We start from the raw sequence: 24,237 nt of genomic DNA, 5'->3' as shown, positions 1-24,237 counted from the left end.
TGTCCACATACTTTTGGTCATGTAGTGAAGTTACACACACTGGCTGTGGTAACCATTACAATACATGTTATTGAGACAGAGTTATAATGCTAAACCTACAATCATAATGTATGAAAATTCTAACTCCAACCATCTCAACACTAAGGCAGTTCCCCCTGTCAGTACAGACCATGCATGTTTTTCAATGCAATATTATTTCAAATAAATGTAATTCTCCTGTCTCTTTGACTCTCCTGTTCTTAGTTTAATGGAGGCAAAATACAAATTACAGAAAAGTAGCAACAATAGCATCAGAATGTAGGGATGAGGTGGGGGATCGGTATGTTTTCTGTAACTTCAATCCTGAACCTTAATGCGTTAAATATTAATTGTCAACATTATACATTTTTACAGTTGTTGCAATTTGTGAAAAGAAAAACAAAAGGGATTAACTCAATTATGATTAAATTCTAATGTTTATGACTAGAATGTCCCCAATGAAAGAGATTGGTTTTCTTAAAGAAATACATCTTTTCTCATCTGACCCAAGACAAGTGGCCAGTACACTTCTGTAACAGGCTTATGTCAGTCTTATCACATGTTATGACAGTGCTTTGAAGCATTCTGACATCTGCTTAGTGCAAAGAGTCCCCGTCATTAAACCAGTAATATGCAACCAGCTCCTTCAGTCTAAGACCTAGACCTTTCACTTACAACACTAGATGCATAATGTTAAGAAAATCAGAAATAGATCTGTCATGTACAGAATGGACAAGATCCTCTCGTGTGGAACAGACAACCATGACCAATTTCTATCTGAAACAATCAGAATGTGACCTATAGGATATTATATAACTAAGCACACAGATGAGGATAGGATATAGAATTGGGCACATTGGGATAGGTTTGGGCACATATAGTTTACTGTGGTAGGAATGGGACACCCTGTGTTGGTTGATGAGTAGCCTTTTAATGATGACAATAGTAAGGGAGAAAAATCCTGGAGCACTCCCAATGTGCTGCTCCTGAGTTAGTGATCACACAGGCTGAAAACCAAAAACACTGTCTGCTAGCCAGTCTGAGTATGTAGGTGCACTCATCTAGCCTGGATATCAGACAGTGATTTCTGCATTTCTGCTTTAGACCAAATTTACATAAGAACAACGACAAAGGAGTTGGCTACAGCAGACAGCCAGACACCCAGGCTAGATGAGTCCACCTGCACACTGAACTGAGAATACAGACAGAGGGGGGTATTTTCATAAGGGAGAGGAGACAGGGATGCAACATGTCTTTGGAAGATCAGATTCAAACCAGGAGAAAAAAATAAGTCAACTCAAATTAAAACAAAATGTATTTATCTGTTCACCTTAACAGGTTGATAGAAGAAATACAACTATAGATTATAATTATGACTCACCACCCAGCACACTAACAAGCCCTAAACTACACATATTATAGTTTAACATAAGCAACAGGCAACAAGGACCTGGTTTGTTCCTTCCCCATCCCATGTCACTCCCTATTCCATCCAACACATCCCAAGCTAGCCTTCCAACCTCCCAGCCCTGCCCTGTCCGACACAACTTCTCAATCCAACCCAACCCCTAGATCAGGACTGTCCAGTCTTATCTACAGAGGGCCAGTTGTATGGCTCCAGGCTTCTGTTTCAACCAAGCACTAACACACCTGATTCAACTAATAATAGTCTTCTATGAAGGCAGAAATCCAAACAGTGCTTGGAAGGAATGAAACCTGGCCATATACTGGCCCTCAGTGTGGATACGACTGGACACTGCTGACATCTAGATAGAAACCCATCCATCACACAAGAGGTGTCTTTTCTCTTTTTCTACAGCATATAAACTCAATGTCCTACACAACTTCACTTCTGTATCATGTCACAAGGTACCAAAGGATGCTTGGAGAATCACAAACACTTTCCTAAAACGGAGAGGAGGAGAAAGCGGATGAAGAGGATAACTAGGAGGAAGAGGAGGGCTAAAGGAGTGACTGGTGCATGATTATGTGAGTTTGTTTAGTGACAGACAGCTTCTGGAATGACAGTAGTTAGTCTCTGTGGTTCTCTCCTCCAGAGTGACAACAGTGTGTTGTTTCATGTTGTGTTGTGTGTTAGGGTTGTCACCGAGGATGACAAACTACTATGGCTCTAGTAGTCTGGTTCGCTTCCATTGGGGTCAGTTGGGTCTGAAAACATAAGATTGGTTCGCTCTCACACAGACACATCAGAGAACTCCTACCCTCCCTTTGTGAAAACAACAAGTAGCAAGCCTCTGAAGGAGTCACTGAGCAGAGAGGAGAAAAAAGAAAGAAAATAAATGATGTTCAGTCCACCTTCAACACCCCTTTCAACTCTGGTGTGAAGAGGTGTGGTAAGGTCTCTTGGTTGGTGCGCTGGTGGTCCTGACTACAGGGTAAAAGGCTTGTTTACTGAACAGTTTCTATGACAAACAGGGTATGGTGGTTGGATAGGATATACTGGCCTCTGGGGTGAGGCCTGACAGAGAGGTCAATGGCAGCCATATTGGATTGGTCTGGATGAAACCCACTAACTGATCCTTGGGAAGGAGTGATCATGTGGTGGTCCTGATAGTAGCTTCCAACCCCCAAAATGTAGAAAGTTAACAAGTGAAATTACATCTCAAAGTGCGATTCCTTATTGTGGTAATGCCTCCAGAAACAGTGGGCCGTGCACTAGAGCCAGAGAGCTTCTCTGAGAGCAGGGGGAGGGTCAAAAGCTGTGCCTGTCAAAACAGTGATTCACACACTTAATCAAATATAGAACAATTCTGAGAATTAAAAATCAAACTAGAGTGGGGGGTGGCCGGGTTACTGAGTATAAACATTCTATCCCTGTCTCCGTCATGACAATGACAGTCTGACACTCTTGTCTTCCCATGGTGCACTGCTCTCTGGTCTCAACCCATCAGTTCTATCAGGGTTGGGTCAAAGGTAACCTAATGTAGCAGGCGCCTGAGCTGAGTCCCCACATCCGTTTTTAAGGGGAAACGGAAGTTATGTTGAAAATATTGTATCCCTGAAAAACAGAAAAATCCGCTTTCTGCCTACCCAGCGGATAGTGGGTCAACGGTCGATGAGAATGCGACCCAGACCACAGCAGAGGGAATTTAGGATCCTGGGAATGCTGCACTCCTTTCTGGGTAAGAGGGGGTAATAATGTGGTTGTGGAGGTAAAGGTGGAGGTGGTGGTAGAGGGGGACTATGACTGAGTTATAAAGAATATCTAGACGAGGGTGACATTTTAACATTTCACACCGCCGCTTCTCATACATATAATCCATAAAAATCCTTGGTTAGTAATAAAAAAAATGGCCATGTTTATATGTATATAATAGTCTTTCTGCTCTTTAGGAAATGATAGTCTGTGTGTGTGAGGGGAGTGGGGGTTGTCTCCCTTTCACTACAACTCCATGTCCTGAGCCTCATCCTCGGAGAAGTCTGACATGGAACTCTCAGATGAGGAGTCGCCTCCATCCTCCTGCTCCTTTAGAGCCTCCTCTGTCGCATACTTCTGGAGATACTCTGGAACAGAGAGGAGGAAGAGAGAGAGGGAGTCAGATGGGACATCTGGTTGGTGTGTGTGTGTGTGTGTGTCTCACCTTTGATCTTGTGTTTGTAGTCCTCTGGTCGGTGCAGGTACATGGCAGCAGCGTCTCCGTTGAGAGGATCGATGGGGTTGGGGTAGGCCAGCAGCTGGGGCAGGAACGCCTCAAAGATGTTGGTCAGGTCTGCAAGGGGAGGAGGGACGACCAGAGTTTTACATTATGGGGGTAGAGAGGTGATAAAGTGCACCCTACTCAAGGCAAACACTCAATGAGCTGTACTACTACTACTACTTGTCATGACAAAAATGCTAATGGTCTCACGGTAATTTACCGTGAATTAACTTAAACACATTTAGCATCTGCTGGCTTCCACACATAGCCTACAATTAGGAATATCTACATTTTAAAGTCTAAAACATCCATTTAATATAGCCTAAACCATTACGATAAACCCATTATTTATTTTAGACCGGTCTAAAGAAACATGATATGAAGAAAATGCAGCCAATTTCAGTATAACAGAACAGCACATTCTGAGATGTGCTTACGTTAGGCCCTGATCTGGCTATTTCAGCAGATACGATTTGCTTAGAATTCCATGGCATTATTTTATAGTATGAAGAATTCAACTGCTGAATAAAATAGAAAGGATATTTTCCCCAAACGATTTCAGAGGGAGTGCGCACATGCGGCTATTCTGTGTTGAGCCGTTAACAAAGAAATAGATTCTCCTCTATATGCTTAATTTAGAGTTATTTATGCAACTTTAGTTGTGATACAAAAGTTAGGCTATATGTTTAGATTTTTATACATGCCAAGGCTGCATGATGCAACTCTAATGATGACTTGAAAAATGTTGCATAAAAGGCATGAGCTCTGCCCTGTTGTTTGCGCAGGCTGTACACATTTCATCAGTCTCTCATTCACAATTTGACAAGCACTTGATAATATTCTCCACTATCAGACTATTCTTGATTTAATCTGGTCAATTTTTCCATTATTAAAGTGGCTAGAGTTGAGTCAGTATGTTGGCAGCAGCCCCTCAATGTTAGTGGTGGCTGTTTAACAGTCTGATGGTCTTGAGATAGAAGCTGTTTTTCAGTCTCTCGGTTCCCGCTTTGATGCACCTGTACTGACCTTATCTTCTGGATGATAGCGGGGTGAACAGGCAGTGGCTCGGGTGGTTGTTGTCATTGATTATCTTTTTGACCTTCCTGTGACATCGGGTGGTGTAGGTGTCCTGGAGGGCAGGTAGTTTGCCCCTGCTGCACCTTCCTCACCACGCTGTCTGTGTGGGTGGACCATTTCAGTTTGTCCGTGATGTGTACGCCGAGGAACTTAAAACTTCCCACCTTCTCCACTACTGTCAAGTCGATGTGGATAGGGGGATGCTCCCTTTGCTGTTTCCCGAAATCCACGATCATCTCCTTTGTTTTGTTGACATTGAGTGTGAAGTTATTTTCCTGACACCACACCCGAGGGCCCTCACCTCCTCCCTGTAGGCCATCTCGTTGTTGTTGGTAATCAAGCCTACAACTGTAGTGTCGTCTGCAAACTTGATGATTGAGTTGGATGTGTGCATGGCCACGCAGTCATGGGTGAACAGGGAGTACAGGAGAGGGCTGAGAACGCACCCTTGTGGGGCCCAGTGTTGAGGATCAGTGGGGTGGAGATGTTATTACCTACCCTCACCACCTGGGGGCGGCCCGTCAGGAAGTCCAGGACCCAGTTGCACAGGGCGGGGTCGAGACCCAGGGTCTAGAGCTTAATGACGAGTTTGGAGGGCACTATGGGTGTTAAATGCTGAGCTTTAGTCAATTTAACAGCATACTTACATAGGTATTCCTCTTGTCCAGATGGATTAGGGCAGTGTGCAGTGTGAGTGCGTCGTCTGTGGACCTATTGGGGTGGTAAGCAAATTGGAGTGGGTCTAGGGTGGAGGTGATATGGTCTTTGACTAGTCTCTCAAAGCACTTCATGATGACGGAAGTGAGTGCTACGGCACAATAGTCGTTTAGCTCAGTTACCTTAGCTTTCTTGGGAACAGGAACAATGGTGGCCCTCCTGAAGCATTTGGGAACAGCAGACTGGGATAAGGTTGATTGAATATGTCAGTAAACACACCAGCCAGCTGGTCTGCGCATGCTCCAAGGACGCGGCTGGGGATGCCGTCTGGGCCTGCAGCCTTGCGAGGGTTAACACGTTTAAATGTTTTACTCACGTCGGCTGCAGTGAAGGAGAGCCCACAGGTTTTGGTAGCGGGTTGTGTCAGTGGCACTGTATTGTCCTCAAAGCAAGCAAAGAAGTTGTTTAATTTGTCTGGGAGCAAGACATTGTGGTCCGCGACAGGGCTGGTTTTCCTTTTGTAGTCCGTGATTGACTGTAGACCCTGCCACATACCTCTTGTGTCTGAGCCATTGAATTGCGACTCTACTTTGTCTCTATACGGACGCTTAGCTTGATTGATTGCCTTGCAGAGGGAATAGCTACACTGTCTGTATTTGGTCATGTTTCCGGTCACCTTGCCCTGATCAAAAGCAGTGGATCGCGCTTTCAGTTTTGCGTGAATGCTGCCATCAATCCACGGTTTCTGGTTGGGGAATGTTTTAATAGACGCTGTGGGTACAACATCACCGATGCACTTGCTAATAAACTCGCTCACCTAATCAGCCTTATTCATCAATGTTGTTGTTCGACGCTATGCGGAACATATCCCAGTCCACGTGATCGAAGCAATCTTGAAGCGTGGAATCAGATTTGGTTGGACCAGCATTGAACAGACCTGAGCACGGGTGCTTCCTGTTTAAGTTTCTGTCTATAGGCTATGAGCAACACAATGGAGTCGTGGTCAGCTCTTCCGAAAGGGGGATGGGGGAGGGCATTATATGCGTAGCGGAAGTTAGAATAACAATGATCCAGGGTTTTGCCAGCCCAGGTCGCACAATCGATATGTTAATCAAATTTAGGGAGCCTTGTTTTCAGATTAGCCTTGTTAAAATTCCCAGCTACAATAAATGCAGCCTCAGGATATGTGGTTTCCAGTTTACATAGAGTCAAATGAAGTTCTTTCAAGGCCGTGATGTGTCTGCTTGGGGGGGAACATACACGACTGTGATTATGATCGAAGAGAATTCTCTTGGTAGATAATGAGGTCGGCATTTAATTGTAAGGAATTCTAGGTCAGGTGAACAAAAGGACTTGAGTTACTGTATGTTGTTATGACCACACCACGTCTCGTTAATCAGGCAAGGCATACACCCCCGCCCTTCTTCTTACCAGAGAGAAGTTTGTTTCTGTCGGCGTGATGCGTGAAGAAGCCGGGTGGCTGTACCAACTCTGATGACGTATCCCGAGTGAGCCATGTTTCCATGAAACAAAGAACGTTACAATCCCAGATGTCTCTCTGGAAGGCAACCCTTGCTCGGGTTTCGTCTGCCTTGTTGTCAAGAGACTGGACATTGGCGAGTAGTATACTCGGGAGAGGTGCGCGATGTGCCCGTCTACGGAGCCTGACCAGAAGACCGCTCCGTCTGCCCCTTCTGCTGCGCCGTTCTTTTGGGTCGCCGGCTGGGATCCGATCCATTGTCCTTGATGGTGGACCAAACAGAGGATCTGCTTCAGGATAGTCGTATTCCTGGTCGTAATGCTGGTGAGTTGACGTTGCGCTTATATCCAATAGTTCCTCCTGAATGTATGTAATAAACCCTAAGATTTCCTGGGGTAAAAATGTAAGAAATAACACATAAAAAAACTAAATAATGCATAGTTTCCTAGGAACTCAAAGCGAGGCTACCATCTCTGTTGGCACCGCTGCTCTGAAGCAGGAAATCAGGCCACAACTCAAACCACAAAGGGTGCTCTGTTCCGATCATGTTGAAACCTATTGACCCTGCTTAAAAGACAAACATACTATTCCCCGTCTGGTATGTCCCACTGACAGTCTTTATAATTGTTGAAACAGAGTACACATTACCGCAGAAAGGTCAATTGTTAGTACAGGTTTTAATGATAGGAACAAACTTCTCTTTGGCAATTAGGGCTGAGCCCAATTAGTCGACTTGTTGATTGTTTGGTGGATAGGCTGTTGGTCGACCAAGATTATTTTTTTATTTTTTTTGAGTCGAGCAGTAGCATATACAGTACCACTCAAAAGTTTGGACACCTACTCATTCAGGGGTTTTTCTTTATTTTTACAATTTTCTAGAATAATAGTGAAGACATCACAACTATGAAATTACACATATGGAATCATGTAGTAACCAAAATGTTAAACAAATCAAAATATAGTTTATATTTGAAATTCTTCAAAGTAGCCAACATTTGCCTTGATGAAAGCTTTGCACACTCTTGAGCTGTGGAGCTTCTCAAAGTAATGTTTTCTTCACCTCAAACAGCAAAAAAAGTCTGTTTCTGCATCCATTGAAAAGGACAGTTCCTCAATATATTTGAAAAGAAATTCCAGCCCTCTCCCTTTTGATAACCACTCGGCGTGGTAAATGACATGCTCTGATCCAGTGGAAAAGTCATAAAATAGGCCTACCTGTGTCTGTCCTAAACTCACTGTAGTGGGAAACTGAGAGCCCAGAATTTTTTATAGAACGATTCAAGCTTGCTAGCACAAGTTAATAGTTGATACAATGTTTCAGGTTCATTGCAGATAGGCCATGCGTTGCCAATGTGATTTCTAGGATATTTATTTTCATCAAATATTTTCTACCTGCAGGCTGCAATATTTATTTGTCAGCTTTATGTAGGCTATTTCCACATAGTTGGCAATGGCAATAGAAGTTACTTTTTAGGATTGCATTTTCATTTAGATTTGGATAGAATTTTGATTACCCACATTACAATTCTTTTGAAATGCGAAGATGTTATTATAAATTACATGAAACAAATGTGCATATGAAAACCAAAACTGACACACATAGATAGAAATGGTGAGAAATTGGCATTCCACATGAGACAGGTTGCAGACTCCTCGTGTAGCCTATTACCAGCAACTTCAGGAGAGTAACGGAAGAATCTGGGAAAGCCAGAAGGAGGAGGATGGTCGTGTCAGGTTAAGTATTATATTTTTTTCTGGATATCTTGATCTCTGGCTCCCCTTTGAGTCATTTGTGTCTTATTTTGTCACACAGTGTGCTGAGACAAACATCAGACAAGCTAAATGCATATAGTTGATTTTATTCAAACACATACGGTGTGTCTATATATGGAAAGATATACGTTTAAAAATGTTGACCCTTCAATTGGTGGAAAGAACAGATGACTTTCAGTTGACCAAGATTTGACAATAATGCTCATTTGGGAGCTACTTAAGTTTATATAGACATTCTATACCTGTTTTTTTCAGTCTGTCCCTCTTATATCAGCTTGTCACAGCTGCTCCTTACAGTCAACAGTCCAGATTTGATGAGAGAAAAGGTATGTACCCATGTCATGGAAAAAACCATTCAGTAGGTTTCAAACATTGTCAAACTGAGGTGGTACCATGTCCATTATATATCCAAGTAGACATTTTGGAACTGTTACTTACCGTACAGGGCTGTCCATGTCTGGTTGATGACATCTAGACACACTGTACCTGACCTGAAGGAGAGGGGAGATGAGAGAGAAAGAATAAAATTATCAAAATTGTGAGAATAATTTTGTGATATAGGCTAACATCGAACAAACATCATGGATAATTGATAATATTGTCCAGGCCTATACATCAACATGCATTAATTGCTAACTACTAAAACGAACTTACGCTTCATCAATATTGGGATGAAAGATTTTATTCATGAATCCTGCGAGGAGAACAATAACAGTCAGTCTGCATAGAAAACCTGTGGCTTGAAAAGGTGTTACTGTCATTTCCATAATGCTTTCACCAGTTGTGTTTATAATTGTATATTACATGGAGTGTTGTGTCCGATGCATTGATACACTGTACCTATAGATGGAGACTTGAAGGGGTATTTGTCCGGTAGGTCTACTCGTACCTTCCATACACCTCCTTCATACGGTGCTAAAAACAACATTTGATTAGAAACACACACACCTGCACATACAACCACATGTTCACACACTGGGAGGAAGACATACAGATCTTGCATTGACACAATTAGCCAGTGAGGATGTTTATGAAAACACTTACCATATTAGTGGCCTTGTGGTTAGTGTCCACCCTGAGATTTGAAGGTTGTGAGTTCAATCCCTAGCTGAGTCATTCATTTTATTTAACCTTTATTTAACTAGGCAAGTCAGTTAAGAACAAATGTTTATTTACAATGACGGCCTACCAGGGAACAGTGCCTTGTTCAGGGGAAGAACGACAGAGTCGGACCTCGTCAGCTCAGGATTCCATCCAGCAACCTTTCGGTTACTGGCCCAATGCTCTAACCACTAGGCTACCTACTGCCCCAGGATACTGAAGACTAGAAAAAATGGGACCTGATGCATCTCTGCTTGGCCCTCAGCATTATGGGGGTATTGCCCTGCGATAGATCCGGTCCAGGGGGTGTACTTGCACATCAAGCTGCCTCGTGCTACAGAAACAGGAGATTCCTGCCCTATGAGCCGTTCTGGCTCAAGGCTACTTACTTCCTTGTGGGCCGTAGAACTTGACCACAAATTCGTTGAGTCCACTGAGAATGGTGACCTCATGCTTGCTCTCGATGCTGAGCATTTGTTAAGGAAAAGACACGACTGAAAATGAACTAACAATGAGAGGGAAACAGTACAAACAAATATTGAAAGGTCTGTAAACAAGCAAATTAAATGAGCTACAAATAAGATACAATTCGTTGGGAGAAATGGTACTAGTCCAAAGTAGTGCACTAAATAGTGTGACAGAGGTCTGTGTGTGTGAGTGAGTGAGTGAGTGAGTGAGTGAGTGAGTGAGTGAGTAAGAAGGGCCATCTACGCCATCAAAAGGAACACAACATTTGACATCCCAATTAAGATCTGGCAAAAAATATACTCCAATCAGTTATAGAACCCATTGCCTTCTATAGCTGTGAGGTCTGGGGTCCACTCACCAACCAAGAATTCACAAAATGGGACAAATACCCAATTGAGACTCGACATGCAGAATTCTGCAAAAATATTCTGAGTACAACACAAAACCCCAAATAAGGCATGCAGAGCAGAATTAGGAAAAAACAAAATCCAGAAGTGACGTTAAATTCCACGACCACCTAAAGGAAAGTGATGCCCAAACCTTCCATCAAAAAGCCCTAACCTGCAAGATGAACCTAGAGAAGAGTCCCCTCAGCCAGTTGGTTATGGGGCTCTTTTCACAAACACAAACAGACCCCTGGACAGCAACACAATTTAGACCCAACCAAATTTTTATAGATATAAATAAAAGAGAACTACTTGACACATTGGAAAGAATTAAGCAAAAAACAGAGCAAACTGGAATGCTACCTGTCCCTAAACAGAGTACACAGTGGCAGAACACCTGAATAATAGCGATGATATTGAGCGAGGTCGCCATAGGCAGACCTGGCTCTCAAGAGTAGACAGAATATGTGGCCAATGCCCACAAAATGAGGTGGAAACCAAGCTGCACTTTCTAACCTCCTGCCAAAAGTACAACCATATAAGAGACACATATCCCTCAAATTACACAAAACCCAAAGAATTCAAACAAATCACATTGACAAACTCCTGTATGTTAGGTGAAATACTGCAGTGTGCAATCCCAGCAGCAAAATGCGTGACCTGCTGTCAGAAGAAAAGGTCAACCAGGGATCAGAAACACCAAATATAAATATAACCTTAACCAGAACTTACACCCACGACAACCTCAGACTCTACCCAGAACTAACTGCAGGTATAATCTTCTCTTCTGGGGAGAATAGGAACCAAAACAATAAGAAATTACCAGTGTCCCATCAACTAGGGCTCTGGGAGACCAGGTTCTGGACTGATGAGGATCCCTGTCCTGATGCTACATGCTGGGCATCAATCACTGGGGTTCTGGGGTTTGAGTTAGCCTCTCCAGACTTATTGATGGAATGACCTTCCACATTCTGACACCTGTGTCCTGGTATTGTTTAGACCAATGAATTGTTTCAGCTCAGTTGGCCAATGTTCTAGTTCACCAGGGTTAAGAGACGGCTCAGGGAGGGAAAATAATGGGAAAGAAGAAAAGAAAGAAAGAGAAATAGGAAAACTGAGAATTTGAAAGAGGAGGAGCTGGAGAGGAGGAAGAGCGTTTGACATACAGCAGCAGCTGAACCTCAGAGAGAGAAAGATAGAGAGACGATCTGGGTAGAAAGGTTTCCCTTCAGCATCAGAGACATGGCTGACACATGGTTGTGTGTGTGTGTGTGTGGGTATGCGTAGCATCCACTGTTGTCCAGTGTGACTACACAGTAAAGTATGATCCAGATATTTCCATGTGAAGAAATCTGTCATTCAGACCAAGGGGACTGGAAACAACATGAGAGGGTTCTTCCACTGCCCACCGGTGGTGGTTGGGAGGGAGGTGCTACTGTAGGGAGGATGTGTCATGATTACAGGATGTGTTGGTGACCGAGCAGGAGAATCCAGGGACATGTTGAGTGTGTGACATGAATCCAGACCTTAGTGTGTGTTACTCTCACCTGAAACACACACACACACCAGTAGCAACAGCTATTCCATGTTTCATCATCCTGTCACTTCCTTCCCAATGAAAAACATGACACGATCGCCTAAACTTCCCTTCTCAATAAGGCAGTCATAGAGCCTATTCCAGCTCACGAGAAGGCAAAAATGCTAGCTTGTTGTGTACTGTATATGGGTTGATGTATTTTACCTCATGTGCATTACACTCCTCGTGGGGATCTCAAGTCTAATCCAGCTCAAACAGGCTGAAAAGCAAGTTGAAGCAGGAAAGGATTCATCCAACATTCACCTCAGCTGCCGACTTGCCCCTAGGATCTGATATCTGCCGCTCACACCTGTACTTCTACAGTGGCAAGACAAAGTGTGTGAACCCTTAGGAATTACCTGGATTTCTGCCTAAATTGGTCATTAAATGTGATCTTCATCTAAGTCACAACAATAGACAAACATAGTGTGCTTAAACTAAAAACACACAAATTATTGTATTTCTATTGTCTATATTGAATACATAATTTAAACATAATTTAAACATTCACATTGTATGTGAACCCCTAGGCTAATAACTTCTCTTAAAGCTAATTGGAGTCAAGAGTCAGATAACCTGGAGTCCAATTAACAAGACGAGATTGGAGATGTTGATTAGAGCTGCCTTGCCCTATAAAAAAAAACTCACAAAAGTTGAATTTGCTATTCACAAGAAGCATTGCCTGATGTGAACCATGCCTTGAACAGAAACGATCTCAGAAGACCTAAGATTAAGAATTATTGACTTGCATAAAGCTGGAAAAGGTTACAAAAGTATCTCTAAAAGCCTTGATGTTCATCAGTCCACGGTAAGACAAATTGTCTATTAATGGAGAAAGTTCAGCACTGTTGCTACTCTCCCTAGGAGTGGCCATCCTGCAAAGATGACTGCAAGAGCACAGTGCAGAATGCTCAATGAGGTTAAGAAGAATCCTTGAGTGTCAGCTAAAGACTTGCAGAAATCTCTGGAACATGCTAGCATCTCTGATGAGTCTACGATACGTAAAACTCTAAACAAGAATGGTGTTCATGGGAGGACACCACGGAAGAAGCCACTGCTGTCCAAAAAAAACATGCTGCACATCTGAAGTTTACAAAAGTCTACCTGAATGTTCCACAGCGCAACTGGCAAAATATTCTGTGGATAGATGAAACTACAGTTGAGTTGTTTGGAAGGAGAACACATCACTATTTGTGGAGAAAGAAAAGTACAGCACACCAACATCAAAACCTCATGCCAACTGTAAAGTATGGTGGAGGGAGCATCTTGGTTTGGGGGCTGCTTTGCTGCCTCAAGGCCAGGACAGCTTGCTCTCGTTGATAGAAAAATGAAATCAAGTTTATCGAGACATATTGCAGGAGAATGTAAGGCTATCTGTCCGCCAATTGAAGCTCAACAGAAGTTGGGTGATGCAACAGGACAACAACCCAATACACAGAAGTAAATCAACAACAGAATGGCTTCAACAGAAGAAAATACGCCTTCTGGAGTGGCCCAGTCAGAGTCCTGACCTCAACCCGATTGACATGCTGTGGCATGACCTCAAGAGAGCAGTTCACACCAGAAATCCCAAGAATATTGCTGAACTGAAACAGTTTTGTAAATAGGAATGGTCCAAAATTACTCCTGACCGCTGTGCAGGTCTGATCTGCAACGACAGAAAACATTTGGTTGAGGTTATTGCTGCCAAAGGAGGATCAACCAATTATTAAATCAAAGGGTTCACATACTTTTCCCACCCTGCACTGTGAATGTTTACACTGTGTGTTCAATAAGGACATGAAAACGGATAATTATTTGTGTGTTATTAGTATAAGTAGACTGTGTTTGTCTGTTGTTGTGACCTAGATGAAGATCAGCTAAAATTTTATGACCAATTTATGCAGAAATCCAGGTATTTCCAAAGGGTTCACATACTTTTTTCTTGCCACTGTATATATAAATCAAATCAAATTTTATGTCACATACACATGGTTAGCAGATGTTAATGCGAGTGTAGCAAAATGCTTGTGCTTCCAGTTCCGACAATGCAGTAATAACCAACAAGTAATCTAACTAACAATTCCAAAACTAATTTCTTATACACAGTGGAAGGGGATAAAGAATATGTACATAACGATATGAATGAGTGATGGTGCAGAGCAGCATAGGCAAGATACAGTAGATGGTATCGAGTACAGTATATACATATGAGATGAGTATGTAAACAAAGTGGCATAGTTAAAGTGGCTAGTGATACATGTATTACATAAGGATGCAGTAGATGATAGAGTACAGTATATACGTATACATATGAGATTAATAATGTATGGTATGTAAACATTATATTAGGTAGCATTGTTTAAAGTGGCTAGTGATATATTTTACATCCTTTCCCATCAATTCCCATTATTGAAGTGGCTGGAGTTGAGTCAGTGTGTTGGCAGCAGCCACTCAATGTTAGTGGTTGCTGTTTAACAGTCTGATGGCCTTGAGATAGAAGCTGTTTTTCAGTCTCTCAGTCCAGGATAGCTAACTGCCAAAGACCTTCTACTGACCTCACTGTTATGGTAATCAGATGCCATACTCAGACCTGGACTAACCTGTCTGTTAAACACAGACTCCACCTACAACCAGAGCAGAGGGCCTGGTGAAATAGGTTTACCAAAATGGTGTCTTTTCATGTCAATCAGGAGGACCCACAGTTGGGTTTTATTTAACTTGTCTTGAGTTGCAGCTAGACTAACACTTAGGTTGTGGTTGCATGTCTGTGGGTCTAAAGGAAATGTTTATTTTATTGGGTTTAGGAAATACTATCCTAGAGGATAGGGCAGATGCCACTGATTAGTTGAATCAGGTGGTGTGTTAGTGTTGGGCTGAAACAAAAGCCTGCACACCCTGTGGTCCCTAGAAGCCAGGTTAAAGAACAATGGCCTAGAATAAAGGACAGAGGCAAGGCAGGCAGCGGTGACTGTGACCTACAACAGACAGGACCTAGAAATAAGCCTGGTTACAATGATGCAGTTTGGAACGGTTTATCTCGGTCTTGTCTTTCCACAGGGGGTTGCCCTAATAGACTTAGGGTAAAACCTGTTGTGCACACAACACAGGAAGATGCTGAGAGGATGGCTCATGATAAAAGTCCTAAACAGAGCAAATGGAATGGCATCAAACACCTGGAAACAATGTGTTTGATATTTGATACCATTCCACGAATTCTGCTCGAGACATTTCCATGAGCCCAGCATCCACAATTAAGGTGCCACCAGCCTCCTGTGGTGCACCCACAGACATAAGCAAACACTGAAAGAACCAGAAGGTGCAAAGGAAGAGACTAGGGCCTGACAAACACAGTCATGTGCTGTGTTCTAAATTGAGCACACTCTACATTCACAGGTCTTCTGCTGCCTGGAGTAAACACCAGCCAGTCCTCACATTGGGTGGCTGATATCATGGACATGCCACATTTCTCCACTAGTGCTGGGTTAAAAACACTCCATTTACTGTGTGCAAGCTTTTCTACCAGGCTCATCAGATAAGAGAGCTGAGGGCTCAGAGACTAACATACAAGTCCTAATGACTGAGTAAAGGCAACAGACTATGCTGGTTTGGAAAAAAGGAAGGAAGGATTTACCGCAATACCCAGACCCCACCTGCTGCTAAGCTTCAGGAACACCCACAAGTGCATAAAGACACACAAAAACACAAACACTAAATATCCAAATGGCAAAAAACAAACATCTCCCTTTCCAACAGTCAAAAGTGCTGTGTGTGTGAACCTGCTCCCAGGCATCACAGCGATGGCAGCAAGCTCAGCTCAGGGAGCCCCAGCTGCCTGTTAGATCAGCCAGTCTCCTGCATCTCCAGACAGACCCCTCAGACAGACCACTGCCCCACTCAATAGGCCACTGCTCATTTAGTTGATACAGCCCAAATCCATCCTTTATTTATCCAACCGATCCAATTGAGATGATTGTCTTGAGAGAACTGCCTGGGAAGGCAGCTAATTTCTCATGATATCCATGCATTGATTTCAAACCAGACAGTATACAGTGCATTCGGAAAGTATTCAGACCGCTTCACTTTTTCCACATATTGTTATTTTACAGCCGTATTATAAAATTCAATAAATGTTTTTCCCCCTCATCAATCTACACACAATAACAAAGATGACAAATAAAAAACAGGTTATCATTTATAAAACATAAATATCAAATTTACATAAGTATTCAGACCCTTTACTCAGTACTTTGTTGAAGCACCTTTGGCAGGGATTACAGCCTCGAGTCTTCTTGGTTATGACACTACAAGCTTGGCACAACTGTATTTGGGGAGTTTCTCCCATTCTTCTCCGCAGATCCTCTCAAGCTCTATCAGGTTGTATGGGGAGCATCACTGCACAGCTATTTTCAGGTCTCTCCAGAGATGTTCGAATGGGTTCAAATCCGGGCTCTGGCTGGGCCACTCAAGGACATTCACACTCGGGTGTGAATACTTACAGTACCATCAAATGTTTGGACACACCTACTCATTCCAGAGATTTTCCTTATTTTTTACTATTTTCTACATTGTAGAATAATAATGAAAACTTAAACTATGAAATAACAAATATGGAATCATATAGTAACCAAAAAATATATTTGAGATTCTTCAAAGTAGCCACCCTTTGCCTTGATGACAGCTTTGATTCAGACCCTTTGCTATGAGACTTGAAATTATAGTCAGATGCATCCTGTTTTCATTAATCATCCTTGAGACATTTCTACACCTTGACTGGAGTCCACCTGTTGTAAATTCAATTGATTGGACATGATTTGGAAAGGCCCACACCTGTCTATATAAGGTTCCACAGTTTACAGTGCATGTCAGAGCAAAAACCAAGCCATGAGGTTGAAGGAATTTCCATAGAGCTCTGAGTCAGGATTGTGTCGAGGCACAGATCTGTGGAAGGGTACCAAAAACTTTTGCAGCATTGAAGGTCCCCAAGAACACAGTGGCTTCCATCAATCTTGAATGGAAGAAGTTTGGAACCACCAAGACTCTTCCTAGAGCTGGTCGCCCGGCCAAACTGAGCAATCAGAGGAGAAGGGTCCAGGTCAGGGAGGTGTCCTAGAACCTGATGGTCACACTGGCAGAGCTCCAGAGTTCCTCTGTGGAGATGGAAGAACCTTCCAAAATTAGAACCATCTCTGCAGCACGTCACCAATCAGGCCTTTATGGTAGAGTGGCCAAACAGAAGCCACTCCTCAGTAAAAGACACATGACCGCCCGCCTGGAGTTTGCCAAAAGGCACCTGAAGGACTCTCAGACCATGAGAAACAAGAATGAACAAATTTTCCTGAATGCCAAGCGTCACATCTGGAGGAAACCTGGCACCAGAAAATGTGTAAGAATTGAAGGTGCCAACAAATGTGATAGTCATCATAAGAATGTTTTACCATCATATACAGCGATTGCGCCACTAAAGGTTTTGTGATTATGCTGCGGTACTTAAGAGGTAATTTGTGGTTTAGTATTTTGTGGTTCACCATTTCATTGCTCCAGACCAGCGCAAGGGGGAGATGGATCCAAAAGCATAATCAGTGCTCTTACCGTGTCTCTAACTGACAATGAATGGGTGACATAAACCTAAATAGAAACTGATAATAGTGCACAGCTATAATAAAAGTATTTTATTATTTTAATGTTAGGATTATTTTGCTCTTACTGTAGTACTGTAGCCCACTCCCGACCGGTCACATTGTACAGTGCCTGAGTGGCGCAATGGTCTAAGACACTGCATAGCAGTACAAGCTGTGTTGCTCCAGATGCTGGTTCAATACCTGTGCCGGCCTCGACTGGGAGACCCATGAGATGACTGTAGGTTTTTGGTTTCTCTCCCTCTGAAAACAGAAAGAAATAATTCTAGGTAACAAACTGGCTTTATTTACAAATTAGTAATAATGTCTCACCCCATGTTCAGGAATGGCCTTGTTCTCGCTCATTTTACGTTATTTGAAATCAAAATCTCCAAAATACTGTTATTTTTTAAACAAAGTGATTATTATTAATTTATAATTATACAAAAGCCCCTTGGATATTCTCAGATATATTATTAACACTGTTAGTAGCAGGACAATATATTTTGGTCATGGCTCCCGAGTGGCGCACAATGGGATTGCCTTGCAGTTCTCCAGCTGTATCTACTGAAAGCTCGCGAAGGGCAGGGGGCACGGGATGGGCCATAGAGCCGCACACAGAAGACAGACTTAGCCCATGGGGAACGGAGGAGGGAGGGAGTTTGAACCCCACTCCGCCAGACTGGGTAGCACAGAGCAACACTAAGGGGCATTGCACTAATAATGGTGCTGACTAAGGAAATGTTCCCGCTGTTGTTGCAGGTAGCTGGACAACAGACTTGCCTAGATGGAGGGTAGGGGGAGAATTATATCATAGCACCGTTTTAGCAATGTTTCACACTGCTCTGACACTGCTCTGACACAAGCATGGGGACTCTTCTTGATAAATCAATTACATTTTTATTTTGACTGAATCTCCATTTGGGTATTGGTTAGACTAAAAGTATAGAGTAGAAATGTCTAGGCAAGTCAGTTAAGAATAAATTCTTATTTACAAGGACAGCCTACTCCTTCCTCCCTGTTGGGGAATTGAACCCCGGTCTCCCGTGTACGACACAGGGATTCTTTAGCTAAATAGCCCACTAATGTGTAGCCTACTCCCGACCGTCACTTTGTACAGCGCCATATTTTCCATTCCATTCCTAACAGAAACCCAGAGGGTTTTTCGTTTAACTTGAAATATAAATACCATAATATTAATCAAATGAATCCCAAACTCTAAAAGTAATTGGAAAGGTAGATACAAATGATTTGTAACATTGTGGTTACAATAAAGAATGTAAACAAGATGTAAACAAGATGCTGTGCTTTTATTTACAGTAGTGATGGACATCTGGTTGCATTTTGAAAATAGGTTTTCAAACACTTGTAGCTCAATTATCAGGACAATAGACTCTTCATAGCCCGGCTAATTTTGGTGTGAACATCACCCTGCCTGCAATGTATTCAATGCTTAAGTACTCTGAAGTGTTACATTTCTAACTCAAAACAGTGGTACAGTATTTCTTCATCAACATCTTTATGTTTTCGTTAATAAAATAACTATAGAAAAGACACTCAAAATGCAGATGGTTATTTAAACTACATTTTAGTTGCAGTTCCACCCTGCTCCACGACCACGGTTAAAACCTTGCTGAGATGATTAATGTATTTTTTTTTGTAGTATCGTCTCGAATGCCTCAAACGTTTGGACACACCTACTCATTTCAGAGTTTTTCCTTTTCATTTGACTATTTTCTACATTGTAAAATTATAGTTATGACTTCCCAACTATGAAATAACACATGGAATCAGTTAAAAAAAACTTCTTAAGGATATGTGTCTTATATTGGCTGAAAGCTTAAATTGAAAGCTTATATCGTCTGAATGCAGTTATATTAACAAGAATTTAAGCTGTCCAATTTACACTAGCTATTACTGCGAAAAAAATTGTATGCTATTGTTTAAGGATAGCTCCTAACAACAAAACACTATTTAACACGATAGGTTAGACAAATTCACCTCTGAAGTTGAAATGTTTACTTACATTCTGAAATCTTGCTCTGATTTATCATCCAAAGGGTCCCAGAGATAACATGAAGTGTCGTTTTATTAGATAACATCCTTTTTCATATCCTAAAAAGATCCCTATAGCATGCACGATCGATTTTGTATTTCCACTCGTTCAATTTCCAAAGAAAGGAATCTGAAAATCTCACCCTAAACGCTGTTTGAACGAGTCAAATCACGTTCATATCTATTCCTCAGAGATCCTAGAAAGTAACAAGACTTCACTATATCATTAGGGGTGTAGTATATCCTATAGGATATCATATTTGGTCAGAGAGTGCCGCGTTCATGGCACGCCGGTGAACGAATGTATCTTTGTCAAATAAGCACCAATTGGGATCAAACAAAGCTAGCTAGATATCCAATGAGCTGGGCTTTACGGGAGTATCGGAAACCATGTATATGTCATAAAATGTAGCTACTAACCTTGTACGACCGCATGCCTTTTCATTTTGGACAAAAATTATAAGAATATTCAGAGTCATGAAGTTATGAAAACGGGTTGTTTGCAAATGTTGAATTTATAATATGGCTACTAATACTTGGAAAGCTAAATCTAAGTCCAAGTATACCGATTTGATGATATTCTTGCAGAAAAAATGGAATATGAATGCGAATGTCTCCTTCACGATTTGCCCAAATGTACCTGGGGACTTCACACTAAAATTATTGTAGGTCAGTCATTCTTCAAGTTATCCATCTGAAACTTTGCACATACACTGCTGCCATCTTGTTGACACTATCGGAATTACAACCAGAGTGATGGCTAGAACTATGAACTTTCTCTTGCATTTCAAAGACGGTGGTAGAAAAAGACTGGTTGGTTTTTTCTTTGTATTTTCTTCTACCAGATCTATTGTGTTATTCTCCTACATTCATTTAATTTCCAAAAACTTTAAAGTGTATACTTTCAAATGGTACCAAGAATATGTATAACCTTGCTTCAGGGCCTAAGCTACAGGCAGTTAGATTTGGGTATGTCATATAGGCGAATTTTTAAAAAAAAAAAGTGTGCTATTCCTAAGACATTTTAAGAACAAATTCTTATTTACAAGGACAGCCTACTCCTTTCCTCCCCATTGGGGAATTTAACCCCAGTCTCCCACGTGCTCGCGCACGACACAGGGATTCTTTAGCTAAATAGCCTAGCACTGTAGCCTACTCCCGACCATCACGTAGTACAGCACCATATTTTCCGTTCTATCCTAACGGAAACCCAGAGGGTTTTTAATTTTTCATGGAGTAGAAACACCATAATAATCAAATCAATTAAGCAACATTTCTTAAAATCTGTCCCATATACAATGATCTTACAAAAAAGGTTTTAAATTCTCTAGTACAGCCACTATTGAAAGGTATCAAATGCTTCTCAAAGATGCCCTCTGGTGGTCAAACTAGCATTAATGGTACCAGTGGTTGGCACTTAAATAACGTGCCATAGAATTCTGCAGCACAGCTTACACTGCAACTTTTAAAGGACGAACCACCGTACAAGACAATCTGCTCTTACCTCGACCCATCAACTTCCCTCTTTTCTGCTTCGGCCCACCACCTAAGTGGAAGAGAGGACAGTAGCAGGTAGCTGTGGTTTGTGACTACTATGATTTCCCATTGTAGCCAATGCAATTGCAGCCATTCTGTTACTGATTTTCAGTGAGTTTTAATCACTTAATTATTCATAAACAAACTTATCAGTAAAAACAACTAATTGGTATGTAAAACCTTTACTTGTTACCTCTGAAGTTTTATTATATTCCCTCCTCATAAGGGAGAGAAATTAAAGAATCTTAAATATATGTGGGGTTTTGGTAACAGAATGACAATATTTCTTAAACTTACAGAAGGCAAATAATTTTTACAAAACTAAATATAAAAGTGTTGATATTAGTTGGCAGGGGTCTTTACTTCAACATTATTGTGTTTTGATGTATTCTTAATACCTTCTAAGAATTTTTCTGGTAGATGTTTTCTTAGACCACTTTTCCATCTGTTTGACCAGAAATCAAAGCCTTTGCTTATTCCTAATTTATGGGATGGAAAATGGTAGCTTTTATTTCTCTAAAATAAGACTCTTCGCTTTGGCACCCAATTTGACATGCTTCTATGAATTTATTTTTTACATTGAAATGCTCCTATTCTGACATATTGAGTGATCATGAATCAGAAAACTCTCTCTTACACACGTCATGAGATTAGGACACTATATTTTTTTAAACACCAACCGTCTAACAACAAAATCGAATGGTTTCTCCAAAAATGGCCTATAGTGTCAAATATTACTCAAATATTTAACAGCATGCATTTTACACCAAAATAAAACAACCTCTTTAAGACCGATAGGCCTAGCTACTAACTAGTACATTCGGTCAATTCCCAGCACCCCCATCCTGTGCAAGCAGGGTTTGTTGTCACTCGATCAGCTGCTTATATAGTCCCGCCCCCTACCAGTTTCCGGGTAGTAACAGGTTGACCAATCGAGGAGCTAGCTCACGCTGCAGGAGCATAAAAACAAAACAATTCAACTCATGCCGTCTGAACCTTTCAGGCAAACTTAAATAACTAGACGTGAAATAAAATATAATGTCTACATTCTGATACCTCGGTGTAAAAGGTTACAATGCACGTTTTTAAGAACTAGTGTTAATGAGAACTTGGATTATATTAGTAATTCAATTACCACCACATCACAGCTTTGTTAGGGAGGAAAACACAAATGCAAAAATATAACAATAATAACTAGTTAGCAACTACAATACTTACTACTTTAAGATGGGAATACATTTTTACCACAAACATTTCCCCATTGTTTAATATATTTCCCCAATGACTCACGGGTGGAAAACAGAAGTAGGCCTGTCTGTAGCGAACTGGCAAACTTGACACATGTAAACGACTCGTAAACAAGACTACGTTAGCTACGCGTGCAATGTCAATACTGATACGATTACATATTGATCAGCTAACGTTACAATGACGGGACTGTCAACCGAAATTACTTTACAAAATCGAGATATCTTAGCTAAATACCCAGACATAAAGCCAAGGAAACATTATTAGATTGTAAAGAAAGACCATTACATTTGGACGGATGACGGATCATAGCTCGCAGAAAATGGTGCTCAACAAGGCCAGCGTCGTTGTTTAGTTTTTTTTCTAGCCATCGTCGTTTAAAGGATAAAGCTATGTTAATTTTGCATAAAATAAATGATTCATTGTAGAAAACAATCAAGGGCTGTTTTGATGAGAGCTTCACTATTAAGCAAGCCAAAATTACATTGTTTGATAACTGCCCAAATGTCATCAAATTGGCCTACTGGCACCTGTAATTGTCTGATCTGAGCAAACATGCAAAAATGTTTGATCATACATATCTAGAAAATATCACTGTTGGGTAAAATATTTAACCTATATCTGGCAACAATGTAACGTTAACCTTACAGAACTGAAACGAATCGTGTGATGCCTGATCAAAACAAAATCTGCTTTTCTTGTCAGAAAATCTAACAACATTCAGCAGTTATTGTTCACTTACACAACACGTCAGTTGTCTTTTATCAATAAACAATCAATGCTAGAGACCTGTCACTAACTAGTTAAAATACGACAAAGATGTTTATCCTGTCTGTTGTTTATGTTCAGAAAAGGATACAGTTTCACCACGTCGGTATCCATTCGCCTCTTGCCTGGACTTGGCGACGACATTGTTGTATTCCTTTGAGAAGTGTCAACGTAATAACGATCCGATGCTAGCTCAATACTAGCTCAATACTTCAAATATATCGTATCCCTTTCACGTTTGTCCATCGATCTAAATCTGCACTTTCTCTCAACAGTAGCTAACGTATGTCGCTCTCTCTCTCTACCTAGTTCGTTTCTGTCCTGTCCTGTCCTGAAGCTTTGGGCGCGTTTGAGCAGATTACTTTTGTTACGCCTTTCAAAGTGTGTTGCATTATGGGGATATAAATTATCTGACTTGTGCCTATGTGTGAACTGCATGAACAGAAATCATGTGATCACAGTACACTACGTTTTGCAGTTAGCGAGGAAGAGGCAAAACGGTAGGTAGCCTGGTGGGTAGGAGTGTTGGGCCAGGAACTGAAAAATTGCTGGATTGAATCCCCAAACTGACAAGGTAAACATGTGTCATACTGCCCCTGCACAAGGCAATTAACCCACTGTTCCCCCTGGCGCCAATTGGTTGATTAAGGCAGGCCTCCCTGCCTTGTTTGAATGGTAAGGCAAAAGCAACCAACTGTAGACAAAAGTCGGGGGAAGTGCATCTGGGAAAGCTGAAATTCAGACACTGATGTGGTTTTCCAACAGCAAGAATCAGTGCAACATGGCAGTGCTGCCATTGTTTATAAAAATTGTTCTTTATAATGAAATAAACATGTCT

The 24,237-nt window shown here is 41.5% G+C and overlaps 1 protein-coding gene across 1 annotated transcript; it reads right to left on the bottom strand.

Annotated features, from left to right (window-relative positions):
• Window positions 1–1,320: 1,320 nt before the first annotated feature.
• LOC135509272 (ubiquitin-conjugating enzyme E2 H-like) lies at window positions 1,321–23,773 on the bottom strand. The gene is made up of 7 exons (XM_064929786.1): window positions 23,491–23,773; window positions 10,155–10,231; window positions 9,505–9,579; window positions 9,319–9,358; window positions 9,103–9,155; window positions 3,621–3,749; window positions 1,321–3,543 (listed from the first exon to the last, which is right to left on the bottom strand). The coding sequence occupies exons 1-7, from the start codon at window positions 23,541–23,543 to the stop codon at window positions 3,422–3,424; spliced, it is 549 nt and encodes a 182-aa protein (XP_064785858.1). The 5' UTR covers window positions 23,544–23,773; the 3' UTR covers window positions 1,321–3,421.
• Between the last annotated feature and the right edge of the window lie 464 nt (window positions 23,774–24,237).

This window comes from Oncorhynchus masou, chromosome 22, assembly GCF_036934945.1.
Source record: "Oncorhynchus masou masou isolate Uvic2021 chromosome 22, UVic_Omas_1.1, whole genome shotgun sequence".
NCBI classification, from domain to species: domain Eukaryota; kingdom Metazoa; phylum Chordata; class Actinopteri; order Salmoniformes; family Salmonidae; genus Oncorhynchus; species Oncorhynchus masou.
The sequence above is the reverse complement of the archived record's forward strand: the minus strand, read 5'-3'. Positions and strand labels throughout refer to the sequence as shown.